This window comes from Ambystoma mexicanum, chromosome 1p (assembly GCF_040938575.1).
Source record: "Ambystoma mexicanum isolate Mex_15411 chromosome 1p, UKY_AmexF1_1, whole genome shotgun sequence".
NCBI classification, from domain to species: Eukaryota; Metazoa; Chordata; class Amphibia; order Caudata; family Ambystomatidae; genus Ambystoma; species Ambystoma mexicanum.
Genome location: NC_090921.1, coordinates 1056019225 through 1056035919, shown reverse-complemented (window position 1 = coordinate 1056035919; position 16695 = coordinate 1056019225). Strand labels below are relative to the sequence as shown.

The 16695-nt window shown below is 44.7% G+C and overlaps 1 protein-coding gene across 6 annotated transcripts in view; it reads right to left on the bottom strand.

Annotated features, from left to right (window-relative positions):
* Nucleotides 1-16695, bottom strand: part of RIPOR1 (RHO family interacting cell polarization regulator 1) — a 713696-nt gene that overhangs the window by 136497 nt on the left and 560504 nt on the right. For all 6 annotated transcript variants that reach the window (XM_069604490.1, XM_069604491.1, XM_069604493.1 and 3 more), the window contains one exon: nucleotides 1013-2479. In XM_069604490.1, the coding sequence (XP_069460591.1) occupies nucleotides 1013-2479 (1467 nt within the window). The remainder of the gene's footprint in view (nucleotides 1-1012; nucleotides 2480-16695) is intronic.

Below are 16695 nucleotides of genomic sequence, written 5' to 3'. Positions count from 1 at the left end.
AATCCCTTCTATTGTGGTATTATCCTGATGGCCTGTAGCATCTTACTCATCAGTTGGATCCCATGTGCAAACCTAATGGTTCATTGAGCAAGAACTTTCTGCAAGACTATGGAGTGAAAAAGCAAACAATCGGCACACACACACACACATTTTGAAATGAACTTCTTTGAGGCGTACAATAATGAAGAATATCAAATATAATGCTTAAAATATGGGAATTCTCTAGACCAAAGAAGAAAAAAACAACAAAAACATGAATGCATCAAGCCATTGATCAAAATGCTGAAAAACCATCTCAATGTGCATCATCAAAGTGAATTTCGAAAAAGAGTGAACAGGAGCCACCTCTTGCACCATGTGAGTGACAGCGCAGCTGAAGCCGAATCAAGGAGGACTGCGGGACACCCGCTGATCCAACAACCACAGAGTATTGATTAAATAGGTTTTAGACTATTTGAATCAAAAGTATGCAAACCAATAATTTATTATGCAGCACCATTGCCCCATAGCTCGTTTTGGCAGACATGAGTGATTTGGTCCCACATGAAGCCTCTCAGTCCTATGTGTGAATGGGCCATGTTGGATCGCTAGCCGCATTGTGAACGGGTGATCATACTCTCAAATTAGCTCAAATGCATGTTTCTCTTCAGAACAGCTATTGTGTCAGTACATGAGTTATCAGCGTCTCATAGATTTACCAAACCCATACAGTGCATGTTTTCACCCACCGTAGCTAGCCTCGAAGTGCACCATTTGTGTACCACACAGTGGTGCAATAGTCATCCTCACAAACAGATATCCTTTAAGTGTGCAAGTGATACATCTCCCAAAAGTTGCCTCGCACTGCATGAGTGTTTCGTGCTCAAAACATAGACTGCTAGTACAGGAGTAAAAGGGGGTCTTCCCTCTGAACCTTGCACCTCATGAGAGATTAAAGGCAAATCGCTTCACAGTATAAACTAGATCTGCGTCTCAATGCACACCCCCTTCATCCCAGACTTTGTTGGCTTACCATGAGAATCTCCTGTAAATGTTTGACCTCTTGCTCCAGAGTCTGCAGCTCAGGGAACTGCCCTCTGTAGTCCTCGAGAGCAGAATCCAAGGTGTTGATGGCCTCCTCCAAACCCACATCCACTGGCCTCCCTTTCACCACTGGGGAGCTAGCAGCTGCATGCTCTGCCATAACCCCGGGACTTTCAGCCAATGCAACCGGATTCAAACCACTTGTTTGCCGAGACGTGCCAGACTCTTTGGATTCTTGCTGGTTTCCCACTTTCGAAGTCACCTCTGGCGGAACAGCCACAGACTCCTCTGAAGTGTCAGATTGTTCATAAGGCAACACACACTCCTTCCCTGACGAGAGGACCTCTTGTCTGGAGATTAGCACGTGCGATCCCACCAAGGCATGGCTCCCACCTACGGGGCCCTCTGCAGAAGTGATTTCTCTGTGTGGCACAACTGCTTTCTGATTCTCTGCTACAGATTGGTCTGCAGTGAAAGCTTGTTCATAAGAGGTCACTGGTGCCGGTTTTGAAACTGTAGGGGTTTCTGTGACGGGGCATGGTCCCTGGAGCAAAACATCCTCTGGTTTTTCACTCAGTGGAGTTGCTGCAGTGGAATTTTGTCCATGAGATGACAGCAAGGCCTGTTTCTTTCCCACACAAGCGACTGCACTAGAGACCGGTCTGTGAGAAACCACCACCCCTGGTTTCTCTGCCTCAGCCAACCAGATGTCCTCTGTGGCATGTGTATGAGATGCCATCTCCAAGTCCTGCCTCTCTGGTGAGGGGGCTTCTACATTGGCAATGAGTCTATGCGACTCCAAAGTCCCCTGTTTTTCAAAGGCCAGGGCCTCTGTTACACAGATTGTTCTTGCTGTGGCGGTCTCACATGTCTGTACTGGAACCTCATCCTTCAAAGGCCCCCAGTCATCCAGTTCAGAGGACAAAGGTTCAATGGCAGAATCCACACCCTGAGAAGTTTGAGGTTTTACAGTACTTTGAATGATGCCCACAGTTTGGGCCTGTAAGGGTGCCTCTGACATACTGACAGCCTTGCTGTTCAGATCCTCCACCACATGTGGAGGTGTGATGCAGGCTGCAGCCTCAGAGATCTTCCCTTCTTTGGAGTCCACTATGGCAGCGTCGAGACTGACCTCGCTGATATGGCTGAGTGTCCGTGAGTAGGGTACATGTCCGTTGGCTACCACTTCCCGCTTAACCTCTTTCTTTGCTAGTGGTTCCTGTCCATCATCTGCTGCCTGGGTGAGCAGATCGTCACAGGCTGCAGAATCATCTTCCGGCTGAGCAAATGCAATCTCAATGGCGGGGGGCACAGACTGTATTTCAGGCTGCACGATTGTCTTTTGTGAGTGGCGGCCACTGGACGAAAGTTGAGGGCTAGAAGAATCGTCAGAAGACTCTGAAGAGATGGACCAGGCCGCACCGTTCTCCTGGTCATCCTGCCGTCGGATCATGTTCTAGAAAAAACACAAATAGATCAGTGTCTGGAAGACTGCAATCCGAGATGCAGACACAAACCTCAAAATAGTTTGATGGAGCTTATATTGACAGATCGATGTTGGCATTTCTTACCCAGGTTACCTTCCTTAACAGGCTTGCACCAACTTCCTTATCATTTGTTATACTTTGTCACTCAGTATTTATTAAGGTAAAGCTTAATAGACAATAACCAAAGGGCTTCTCATTTTATCCATTTTAATTTTGAGTCCCACGCATACCTGTCTCGAGGCTTATCTGTCTAACCTGCATTTCTATATCTTTGGTCCACAACATTAACATTTCCAGGGAGTGTCACTGGCTTTGGGTGGAACAAGGTGTGTGTGAGTGATCCGAGAGCCTCAAAGGAGGGGGGGGGGTCCTTGATCTTTGTAAGAAATTTCAGAGGCCTGTGCGCACATGAGCCAACAGAATACCACCTGTGCCCCTCTCATTAAACTATTATGGTGCACACATGTCTGGTGCGAAGGAGACCCTCATTACAGTATTCCGGATTGCTGTGTGTGTCATGCTATGGCACATCTCCAATATGTCAATTGGTTAAGAATATTTTAGGTTAAACCTTTACCATCACAAAAATCCCATTTCAAATGATGTTTGTGGTTAAAAAATGTAAAACGTTTGGTAAGAGAAGTTAATAATAGACAACGGGAAAATGCTTAGCTCTACATTGGTGAATTGGATGTATCTGGACTTCTTTCTTTTGCTCAAACCATTTTAGCTTGCCTTTTTTTGTTCAAATCTTTTTTTTATAGAAAGTGGAGGGAGACCACTCCCACCTACCCCAATGACCCTGTATGTTGTGCCCTCCCCCAATATTGGCTAAGCCCAACTCACCATATACATTTTTCAACAACAATTCGAGCACAAAAAATATCTAACTTCAATGGTGTGAGCAGAAATGGTTTGATCAATAGACCTACTCCTGGTGAATTTGATTATCATATCAGTTATAATAATTAGAAGCATTGCACATTAAGATGGAGTTCCCCTATGGAACTTAGATGTGGTATAATGAGTAGTCTATCCTGGTTAATTAAAAAAAGAAACTAAAAAAAGTGTTCACTGGAGATGTTCTAGAGATGGAACCCTCACTTGACTCAGAATTCTAACAAATAGTCCTTCATCAACATTTATTATAATGGCAGGCAGAGAAACACGCCTGAAAATACCAAGCATAAGCAAACATACATGTTTAGCATAAATGTTAAGATGAGGACCAGTTTCTTAATGGTTATTTTGGTGTTTACCTGGATTTGAATAGCTAATACATTTAGTTTTATCTTTGTAAATAAATGTTTTTTAGCTGCATAATAATGAATTTAGGTAGAACTGATCTGTTTAAGGAAATGATCAATAGAAACAAAATAAGGCATGATTAGTTCATTACACTCGTCAGCAAGGCTGGAATTTCAGCTCTGGACAGAATTGTCAAACAAGAAAACAAAAAAGAGACAGCTTCTGAATAACTTCAATTACCATAACTGCTCCACTACATGTATGAAAGGAGAACACAACGGAAACAAGCTAAGATAATGCCATTGACTATTTGAGAAACATCATTTTTGATTTGTATTTAATTAAAAGACAAATACTGACCACTCGACTGCATGACATTAAAGAAGATGCTTTAAATCCTCATGCATTTTATGGGGAATAGTAATACAAATATTGAGTACTTGAGAATGTTATTAACTTCAACCTGAAACTATCTGCTGTGAAAAACATGCAATATGCTGTGCGGATACAAGGATACAGCTGGATATATGCAACCCAGAGGCACACAGGATCTTTAATTGGATGGTTTCAAATAAAATAAATGATGATGATGTAATACACTATACTTATTAGAAAAAGACAGAAAGGGTTGACCGTCTTTGGTTTTTCAATCTGATCTTTGACCACAAACTCCATTTTGAGTTGCGAGGCATGCCCTAGTGCACATAATGTTTAAGGTTATGATGAAGAACCACTTCAAACAACCTGCTTTCATTGACATTGAGGGTAGGGGACGCATGGAGAATGTATAGGATTGCTTTCTTGTTTAAGGCCATAACCACGCCACACTGTATCTGAGATGCTATTGAATGCATGTCGAATTGTGGATGAAGAAAATATGTAAGCAGAGGACAGTGAAAGAAATACTGCTGATATTCTTTTTATAAAAGCAATCAGGTTTTTGCCCTTTCAAAAGTATTGCTATTAACCAACTCAACAGTATTCATTTTTAGGAATTTAGCAACAAAGGCAGATCCAGTGACCTGAAGGTAAAACCAAGACCTTGGCAGCAAGACTAGCTTGAGATATCTCATTGCCTAGGGAAAACAGGTCTACATTCAGATGTACACACACATGGGAATACAGTGGTTTTAGGGCTTTGATGCAGAGGTTTTATTTTAATGCGTGCATCATCCTCCTTTGGAAATAAACAGCACATACGATTAACATGTTTTTGTTGAGGGAACGCTAATATTTCACCTGTTACACAGATTTCCTGAATATTATCCGAAAACATCTCTTAACTCTATAGAATCCAATACCTGACTGACATTTAATTGAGTGAAAACACTGCACCCTTGCATTCAGAGACACCATTAAACACGGCACCAAAAATTGGATAAGAGGAATTATTTATACATTTAATTACATTATTTATAACATGTTAAGCAAATAGATTGGTGTACAGTAAATAAAACAAGATACAATAGAGGTTTTTTTAAACAAAGTGTCAACTTGGCAACCTATCAAATCTGATCCCAGGAAGGAAGACAATAGCGTGAGGAGGTGCCTATAAGCGAGTAGAGGCGCGGGCACATGATCAGAAGGAAGATGCAAGGAAGAGGAAAGACAAGGTGCTGCCGCATCCATCTGGTGGACAGCCTTCTCTCAGGGACAGGGGACCCAAAGTGGTCCTGGAAAAGTAGTCCTATGCTGTGTGAGCCAGCCCAACCCTTCTAATTATATTTCGGGGTGAAGGTTGGGGTCAGGGGGATCTCGCACACAAATTTGTAAACACAGGATCTAAATAGTTAATTTTAAAGCACATTTATCTTACTTCGGGATACAAAAAGAAGTTAGGCATGGCAAAAAAAAGGCATACAACATTTGCTAAGAGCGAAGAATAACACTCTGTAAGCTTTATGACAAATTCTTTACTTCCAAGGGATGTGGAGGAAGAGAAGAGATGGGAAGAAAGGTGGACTTGGTGCATGGGAGAGAGGATTAGAGGAGCAGACAACCTGCGTACCCACACAAAAGAGGCCCCGGGGTGCAGAGGCCCACCAGGAAATCACCAGAGCTCCCAGCAGGCCGGTCCACCCCTGCGTTTATCCCACCGAACAAGGCAACACACTGTTCACTCTGGGCCTGTATCGCATGTGTTGTGGGGTACTGAGAATGTAGAGATATTTTGGGCTGGTCATAGAACCCGGAATGAAGTGCCGAAGTCTCCGACAGTCAGCAGCTCTGCAGGGCCAGACTCTAATGCCAGGTCAGATCACTGCAACCTGTATCTGCTGGACAGAGACAGTGTATTCTCAGGCCTCTGATACTGCCTCGTATCACAGAGTCTCTTCCTTAATGGCGCACACCTTAAAATGGCTGTCTAGTGGTCACATACAAGTAATTGAGAAAATGGTGCCAAGCAGTAGGTAGATCATGGGTCCTGCTCTACGACAAACTAAAAGGTACCAGGGGATAGGAGCTATACAGCTAAACTACAGCCAACTTACATAGTCATCTGGCTCCAGTCTTCTGAGCTGGACTGAGGCGACATCACTGCATGAGCAACTCCGAGACAGTCTGTCAATAACCGTCTCCTGGAAGAGGTCCAGTAATGACCAACCACGGTTCATCATAGCAGGTCGCTGCTGGGGCATGAATGGGGCAGAAACGGAGAAGGGTAATCATGCTTAGCGGGCAGGAGAAAGGTCCGAGTAGGGTGAGGTAGTGGGAACTACTTATGCAACGGACAACACCCATCAACACATCAAGAGTGGGAAGGTATAACAACTCACTGTGTAAGAGAAGAGTCTTGCACCAGCTGCGGGGCAATGTGAGGTCCCAACGGTGAATGCTAACACTCAGATGGTACCGCTGCTCCTCTAACCAAGATCTGCGACTGGTGGACACCAAGTATGCAAATTCTGGACTGTCCCAAAACACACTTCCCTACTGGTATAATTCTCCCAACAGCACCCAGAGTATTTGTACTAGGGGAACACCCATGGCAGTCAAAGTGGGGTAATCAAACGATAGCAAGCTTAGCCAAACACATTCTTTAAAAGAGCTTTGCAAATTCAAGCATCAGATCTGCTGCAGTGAAGAACACAAAGTGGCCTGCCCACTGTTTTGCAGAGGATGTCCAAGGGTCAGGATAGTGGAACAGGATGACGGACAAATTGGCCTTCACTGTCTGCAGAAATACTGCTCTTGGAGTTAGAAAAACAGCCATCTTGTGTTCCAGGGTCAAATAGTCTACCAAAAAGTGAGGATGGCAGAGTTCTTGATAATTTATTTCGTTTTTTTATTGAGCACTCTAAGTTGCACTGAGGCAATTTCAGAGCACTTGTCCAAGACTTGGATGTTGGAAAGGGAAAAGTTCGGACCCTGTGTAAAATCGCTGTTTGGATAATCTGATCAGCAAATGGTTATTTTATCTGGCATTTAAATCAAAGTGTTTCTAAGCGGCAGGCAATTAAAGTAATATTACTGGATGCAGAAGGGATGCTGCTCGGCAACCAATGAGGGCTAGGAGGACATTGACCAGCAACCAATGAGGGCTAAGAGGACATTGACCGCAGAAGAGGACTGTATCAGCTCCCCTCATGTTGCAGCTAATTCTGCACCTGATCACAGTCTTGGGAGGGCTCAACACCTCACATAAATTAGCAACTGTTAACACTGAACTCATTCCACTTTAAAGTCTTGCAGCACTTCCATGCCCCTTGATTAAAAAATATAACCCAAATAAAAACTGCTCCTCTACAGGTGGGGAATGAAAGTAGTCGGGGGAGGGTGACAGGTAGTGACCCATATAATTAAATAATGGTTTCGATTGAAATAAGGAAAGTAAATAATGTGAAATAAGAAAGAGCAGGGGGGTAGAAAGAGTGAGAGAAAAGAGACCAAGAGGGTGAGGAAAAAGAATAACAAAGGAAAAAAAGGGCGAGTGAGAAACAATTAGAACAAATAAACAGCAGATAAGCTACAGCAGAGAAAGCTGTAGAGAAGTGGTTGGAGGAGGGTAGCCACAGCTAGGTGGACAAGAGGTGAAATGCATGGTCTGAAGCAGAACAAGAGTGGAGAGAAGGTGAGTGGGATGAGCTGGAAATGGAAGCAATAGCAGGAAGGTAGAGATTGGGGAGCAGTTCTAAACATATACATGGAGAGAGGGGAGGAAAACAGGAACTCAAGAAAGGTAAAACAACATGTGGAGATACATGTAGGAGATAAAGTGGGAGATCCAGATGTTGGAGGGAAATTAGGAAAATAAAACAGAAGGGTAAAATGGATTGAAAGGTAGACTTGGAATGAAAATGGTTAAATTTAAAAGGCCAGTAGAGAGTACTTGGAGAAAAATGAGATAAGATAAGGAAAGGAAGCTGGGGGGAGGAAGCCTAGGCAGCAACGTTTGAAATGTTGAGGTGGGAGGTAAGCTACAAGAGATATGGGGATTAAAAACAAAGGTAGATAAATGAGGGAGGAGAATGGGAAAGGCAGTGGTAAGAAGAAGTACGATGGTGAAAGAGGTATGTCTAAAAGAAGAAAGAATGACGTGCAAAGAAGTGCTTGGTGAGAGGGTTTGGTTGTGCGAGATGTAGGGTGTGTGTGTGTATGGGTATGGGATGGGAAGAGATACATGGTGATGAGATGACGTAAAGGAAGGGTGAGAACTGTGAGAGGGGGATTGAGAAGAGAATGAGCAGGAGAACGTTTTGAGAAGGCGTGGAACAACCTGAGAAATCTGCTCACTAAGAGACTTCAAGATCTGACGTCACCATTCAAAATAAACGAATGTGCTCAGGTGAATTGGTCACTCCAATCACCTCCATCTGCCTAGAGGGTAGCGTTCAGCGATTGGGCATGCCCACAGGAATGCGGTCAGGGAGGAGTAAAAAACTAAAAGAAGTTACTAATATATTGTGCAGCAAGTCTGTACTAAAGGTGGCGAAATCTCTGGGCTATTTTTTTTTCGATACCCGACCCCTCAAATTATTGCCAAAAAAAAAAGATCACAAACAATGTCTTTGCCAAAGTTCTGTTGGGTTTTTGAGACCTACTGTGAGACCAAACAAACAACCTCTAAAGATTTCAGGCACAGCATAGTATATCTATACTGATATGATCAAAAGACAGGAGTAGGGTGGGCACAGTTCTTGATAATATTCGAAAATTGAAATTGTAGCAAAAATAAAAATTGTTGATGGGAGCACACCCTGTTTCCTTGGCACAAGGTTACTGAATATAGATCGAAAAGAAGGAAACAGACCTAAATCTGTTCCTGAGTGTGCTCACTCTTCACTCTCCCTCCGGGATTGTTGGTGTATCTCGAATGACTGGTATGTGAAAATCGTATTTATTTCTTATTTCTTAATTTTTTTTGTGGTTGGGGTTTTACCATGCTTCCTATTTTCTGCTTGTTAATTTTCATATTATTGAACACTTTATGATATGTTGATTATCGGTCCATTATGATTATATGTACCTTAACATGTGGGATATTGATTTATGATGATGGCTGGATAATGCCTAAAAGCCCAGACGATGGACTTCTCTCCGAAATGCATTGGCAAAACTGATTTGGGCACTGAGAAGTCAGGCATATACTAATGAAGAAGTAATTAAAGTTAAATATGGACTCACCATATTTTGAAATGAATTAAAGTGTGTCTACTTATTATAGCTAAAACAATTCGAGATACACCAACAACTCCGGAGGGAGAGTGAAGAGTGAGCACACTCAAGAACATATCTATACTGATAACCAGCACATGAAATGCATGCATGATCATTCACACTTTATTTGTAAACTAAGAACCAACCCACCTTTTAGATTTATAGTGACTAGGACTCAGATTCCATGGATCAGGTGGTCCCAATCAAGAAGCCCCACATGAGCGCCTGGCGCTGCAAGTTCGAGAACTTCACAGATAACGCATTCGGTGAGGAACTACGGGTTGAAATAGTGCAGTATTTTGAGGTGTATACTGGCACAGTGACCAAACAAGCCTACCAGTGGGAGACCTTCAAGTGCTATATTAGGGGGTTGAACATAGCTAAAGAGGCGGGATCCTAAAGGTAATCGGGACTGAACTCAATAAATTGGAGTCAACTCTGAAGGACCTGGAACAAGAGGAGGAGAGAAGCAATGTCCTGGTTTTACTTAGATATTCCAAAGATGCACTACAGACATTTCAGGAAGCAGCCTTCGTGTCCCGGCAGCATCAGGCCAGAAGTATGGGGAGGGGCAGAGGCCAAGTAGTACCCTTGCTTGACTGCTGAAATTAGATCGAAAGCCTTCCTCCATACAAATGGCACGGGATGACAACGATGAAGCCAAATATTCGGACTTGCATATAAAAAATGTTCTTACTTGTGCTTTACTCATCCAAACTGATGAGGTTCAGAGAGCAAATCCATCAATTTTTAGAAAAATGTTTCTGTCTCACAGCTGAGCAGGCAGAGGCATTGTGCTCGCCACTGACTGAGCAGGAGGTACGGCAGGCCATATCACAGTTACCCGGGGATAAAACACCAGACCCTGCTGGCCTCACCTCCAGCTTTTATAAGACTTTTATAAGACCTTCTGGCTCCTCAACTACTACACATGTACAGCAAAGCCTTAGAACGCGGGGTCCTCCCTGATAATACCAAGGAGGCAACCATTAACCCTCTCCTTAAGCCTGACAATGACCCCCATGCTTGCTCCTCATATCCTCCAATTTCCCTCATAAATGTAGACAATAGACTTCTTGCTAGCGTTCTGACCAATCGGCTGTTGCCCGATACCTCACTGTGTTGAGACTGACCAGGCGAGGTTCACTCTGCAAGGTCGGTTTCATATAACCTAAGGAGGATGTTTGGGCTCATATACTTTGTGGACCCAGATAGTCAACCGACAGCAGTCCTGCTCGATGTAGAGAAGGCTTTCGACACCGTTGAATGGCAATACCTTTTGGCAGTGCTGTACAAGATGGGGATCCCGCCCGCCTAGCTTAAGCTGGTGCAACTTCTATACACACAGCCCCTAGCCAGAATCCTCATTAGCGGACAGCTGTTGTGGCCAATCCACCTCTGCAGAGGCACCCGGGAGGGATGCCTGCTGTTGCTACTATGGTTTGCGCTAGGCGCTTGAACCACTGGCGATTTACCTCAGTGAGAATCATATACTCAGGGGCCTCCAATTCTACACACACAGGTTGCTCCTATTCCCGTTTGCCAACGACGTAATGCTGTTGATACAACTACCTTGCTTAAATCTTCCTCCCATAATGCAAGCCAAAAAAGCCTTGGTGACCTCACAGGATTGCAAATGAATGCCTCTAAAATCTAAATCAACCCCATTTCCTCTTACAGAGGTACAGGGACAGCATTCGGAAATTGCCAGCCTGCTATGGCATTATGAGCACAAGCACTACCTAGGTTTTGAACTTGCAAAGGGCAAAGAACAGCTACTGGCACAACATTCTTGTCCAGATTTTTGGATTACGACACAGAAATGCTGTAGTCTTCGGCTGTCACCGATTGGTAGGATAGCCCTGGTCAAAATGGTAGTGTTACCATGGTTCCTATATTTATTGACTAATATACCAATAGGATTGCCCACAGCATACTTCAGCCAACTATTTGGCCCCAGTTATGAGGATCCGCAAGAAACCTGCCTCTAAGTATAACACCTGGTACGACTCCAAACTTGCGACCCTGAAACGGAAGTGCAGGGCGGCAGAACGGAAGTGACAAACCTCAGGGTCATCCTCTGACAAACTGTCCTGCAGCCTGCTCCAAATGCAATACAGACTCTCTTATCCATGCCAGGAAAAGGAGCACACACATAGGCACAGGTTTCCGGTGCATTCAACAATACGGCTGAACTTTTCATGATCTGCAGGGAACTAAACAACCCTTCTGCAGTCTCCTCCCTCCCCTTCTCCATCCCATGCCCTCTGCAACGCACTGGCCACTCATTTCACCACCAAAACTCAGGACATCCTAAACATCCTTGCTACCCACTATGAGAAACCGGAAGATGTCTCATCCGCTAGTGCCCGCGGATCCACAGCCATCGCTTTTGGATCCAGTTCCTGGGGGTGGACCAGTGCGGGAAAATCACCTGGATGAGGGGTCTTCAGGGAGTGGAAATTGGACACTGGATGGCAAGATGCAGTATCCCCTTCCCTGTAACACCTTTACCCCATCCTACCAGGTAGGATACTTAGGAACTCAATCCCCGTTCCCAACACACACACACTTTCTCACGGACAGCTCACTGTGAGTGAAAACAGATTAACACCCAAGTCGTACACCTGACGTGTCCCAATACAATGGTCAGGCACGGTCAGGCAGTTATTGATCATTACACACACCTGACTGCCATCACACTTCCCCCACATGGATAAAAGGCAGAGCACGAAAGCACACTCTGAGCAAGGCAAAGCACACGAGGACACAGCAGCTCCGAGATGGCAGTTTAATACAAGGCAGAAGACGGCAAAACCGGAGAGGATTGCAAGGAGGGAAGTGCCTGTGACCTTTTCACCGAAAGACTATTTTTCATGAGCCTTCAAGAATAGGAAACGTAAGACCAGGAATCAAATCTGAAGAATCCTGCATTGGTGTGGGAAGGCGGGGAGAATCATTTGCCGCCATTATACTGTCTTTGGCTCCTATAACAAAGCAGCACCAGTGAAGTCACCACAACCAGTGAGTTGGGGAGACGGATACCAGACCGGTCTGTCTGGAAACCAAGGTTGCAAGCAGCAACACTGTATAAAGAAAACTGAAGAGAACAGTGTATGAAGCGTATGTGGCAAGCAACGCAAATATAATTAAAACAACAGATGAATGACTGAACTTTGAAGCCCAGATACGATACTGTAGACAGAGTGGTCCTGCACCACGTGGGTGCTCATTTCGAAAGTCTCCGTTAGGTATCCAACTAAAAGGTGACAAATGTTAAAATAAAAGGAATTGTGAAATCAAAGTGGTCCTGCAATGGGTGAAGCCAAACCCTGTGCACATTCGGAATTCTTCGATAATTGAAGTAAATTGAAATTGATACGAGCCCGGCCGAGGGAGACAAATGGTGTCAAAAAGGAATCTGAGCTCGGCTGAGGGGGATCCGGGTGAACCGTGAGCCACCCGAACAAGAATATCCTACGAACTTTGTGTTAAAGGAATCTGAGCCTGGATGAGGGGGGATCCAAGGCGACGGACATTGTACTAAAGGGATCTAAGCCCGGCTGAGGGGCATCCGGGATGAATAGTGAATCACCCAAAGTAAATACTTGTGAAAATCTAAAGAGGAAAATAACATTGTTTATTTGGTTGCATCAGGCCCTCTGAGTGAAGAGACTTTGAGAAGCAAAGAGACTTGCGCACCGAAGGCCCTGATGCTAATGATTGAACTATATCCTTGTGCTAAAGAAGTCAGAGACTGTGCTACGCTCGAGTGAACCACCTTGTCCCAAGCTGAAAACGTGAGGAAGGGAGGCCAACGGCCTGAACATCCTGACATATCATTTTGAACACTTTTCCTTTTCATAACATTATTCCCCACATTATTTGTATTTAGAGGTAAGGATTGGCGATAGTTTTTTTTAGTATGGGCCCTTTTATTTTGACAAGACACAACTAGGACTGCGTTATTATTTGATTGTTGTAGCTTGCTCGCGCTTGTAGATTTAGGACTAGATAGGCGTTTAACATACCCTTTTTTAAAGTATAATAAACACCCTTAAACTGTGGTCACTTGTGTCTGTTTTACTGTTGATACCATGCCTTCCTTACACCACCCTCCCAACCCATCCCACACCCCCATAACCTCCCAGCCTCCTCCTTCTTCGCCCCCCGTTACACCTTAAGATGTTACCAGAGTTGTCCGCTCCATGAAGGTCTCTTCTAAACAGGTATCCCCTTGCTCTTCCAGGACCATCAAGGATAACATTGACTCTAGCCCCTGCACTCGCTGATTTCTGAAATCATTCTTTTGTCACTGGATCTTTCCCCTCCGCCCTTAAGCACTCCCTTGTGTGCCCACTCCTGAAAAAACCATCAGCTGACCCTACCTGCCCTACCAACTATCACCCTATTCCCATCACCCCCTTCCTGTGGAAGCTGCTTGAAATGCCCCAACTTAACTTGCACACCGAACTTGTTGGCTGTCTCCACAACCATCAATCTGGGTTCAGAGCATCCAGAACCTGCTGTTCTGAACACCTGTGAAGAACTGCTTGCATCTCTGGACTCCAACTCCGTTGCTGTCCTCATCGTTCTCAATCTCTCCTCTGCCTTTGACAAAGTCAACAATTCCATCTTCATACATGATACCCTTGGTATCTTGGAACGGGCACTGGACTGGCTGACGTCCTTCCTAACTGACCGCTCCTCCAAAGTCATTGTGGGCACCTTCTCCTCGCCTACATCCTCCTCCACCTGTGGTCCCCCAGGGTTATATCCTCTCCCCTTGGCTCTTTAGCATCTACCTTGCCCAGCGTGCACGCCTCATCTCCTCATTCTCCTCCAACTTACAGTGTTGTGGTCAGACATAGCTTTTTTCAGACTTCCTGCTGACCCTCTTGCACCCTCCATCATCCCGGACTGACTATCTGCCATCCAGTCCTGGGGCAACTACAACAAGCTGTGCCTCAACGCCAGTAAAACTGAGATCCTCCCCCATTGGGTCCCCTGCTCCCTCCCCCTTCCTTTCACTGTGGCCTTCCTCCTTGGGCTCTCCCCCTGCTCCTTCTTCTGAAGCAAGAAACCTTGGAGTCATCTTCGATTTCTCGCTCTCCTTCCTCCCTCACACTAAGAAGTCCTACTTTCAGTTCTTCCATCTCAAAGGAATTCTCCCTTTTCTCACTTTCCCCCAGAGACTCAATGTTACCCGGGCCCTGGTTCTCTCTAGGCTTGACTACTGTACTGCTGTGATGGGGAGAGTATTTCAGTGTAGGTTGGCTCCTCATGACATGATTGGAACATCTCAATTTGAAAGGTTGAGGCACTAGAAGCTTAACATAAGGTTGTGCCCAGGATGGTGTAAAAGAGCAAGGGTGGCGGATGTGGATGAAGATGAGATTAAGGGCAGAGTGAGGAGGAAGAGCGAGGAGGAAGAGTGTAGAGGCTATGAAACGGCATGATAGACTGCATTTTCTACGAGTCATTAACATGCCCAGAGAATCAGTGGTAAGGATGAAGTTAGGTAGAAATGTGCAGAAAGCATGGTCCAAGTCATCAAGAGAAATGGTATCAGAAGATGATTTGTGGGATTCTGTGAGCCTGTAGAATGGCTAGGTTTGGATTAAGGAAAGAGTGGCAAAGGTTCCTAGAGTTTTCGGTGGGAGAAGAAGTAGAAGGTGGTGAGGATGTGTCAAGATAATTTCGGCTGGTTTTTGCAAAGGCAAGCCAAATTGTTATAGATGTATTTTGGAAATGGTTAGTGTAACAAATAAGTGTGTGCATATCTAAGCAGCTCAGTGAAATCTAAAGAAGGAACAGTTCTAATGGAGCTTGGAGAGTGAGAGGATATAATGTATTGGACTGAAAGAGAATGAAGAAGTTGAAAGGGCTGGAAACTGAAGAGGCTGGGGATGCTGCTGTATATTGTTATAATGAAATAAATCTATTCTTGAAGACATACCTGCGTTTGAGGACTTAATAAAAAATAAAATAAAAGGAAAATGTCCTCAAAACTGGTTGCACACTTAAGCAACAAAAGGCTATAAATTGATGAACTTCTCATACAATGTATTCTCTTATGACACCTGTAAGGGTGAAGAAGGACTCTGACACAAAGGTGGCATGTTTGGGGCTAGCAACCTTTCTTGAGTAATAAAGGAAGAAAGAAACCTAGGTTTCCCTATATCAAGGTGTCCGTCAGGATGTCTATTAAAGTCAAAGAGTCCACAGTCCTGTGTCAAGAACACCTTACTTCTATCCCTTACACCATATACTAAAGAATAAAACCGTACTGTTCTGGTCCCAGGAGAATGCCTCCTTTCTCCTGGGGTAGGGTCAAAGTTCCACACACTGTTTCCCTTGTGGGCCAGGAGAATGCCTCATGTCTCCTTCAGTCTCAAATAGCCTGGGGGCATGACTCACTTCCCCAGGCCAAAATGTTCAAAGCAATGTAAAGTTCCACACAAATATTCCTTGGTGGGCCAGGAGAATTCCTCACTTCTCCTGCCGTTAGGTCCCGAAATAGCATTCTAGGCAGAGTTACCAGGAGAATGACTCCCTTCTCCCCGGTAACGACAAAACAACCTCTTATAACAAGGAGGAATGACTCCTTTCCCCAGGTCACAAAGTTTTAAGCAATGTTAAGTTCCACACAATGTTTCCTTGGTTGGCCAGGACAATACCTCCTTTCTCCTGGTGTTCAGTATCAAAATTGCCTGGGGGAATTACTCCCTTCCCTACATCAGTTGGACCTTCCTCCTACTCAGAGTTACCAGGAGTCCCTTCTATCGGGAATGACAAAATCTCTTATAACAAAGAGGAAATACTCCCTTCACCTTGTCTGCTTCTTCTTTGGTTTGGTCCACTTGGCCGACTTCCCTGTCAAGTACTGCCACGAGGAAGATGACTCGTATCACTCTCTTGGTTTGGGTCCCAGACCCTAGTTTCTCTTATTCTTAAGTTTGGCCAACTTGGCTCACATCCCCTGCCAAGTACTGCCACAAGGAAGATGACTTCTACCATTCTCTTGGCTTGGGTCCCCGACCCTTGGTTCTTTTCTTCTTTGGTTGGGCCAACTTGGTTCACTTCCCTGCTAAGTACTGCCATGAGGAAGATGACTCGTATGATTCTCTTGGTTTGGGTCCCGACCTTTGTTTCTCTCCCCTTCTCAATATGTCCCCTTGGCTGCCTCGCCTGCCATGTACTGACACAAGTGGGATAGTCTTGCTATTATGTCCGTACAGGGCTTTTGCCTCCTGTAACTCCCACCCCCTACCGGTCA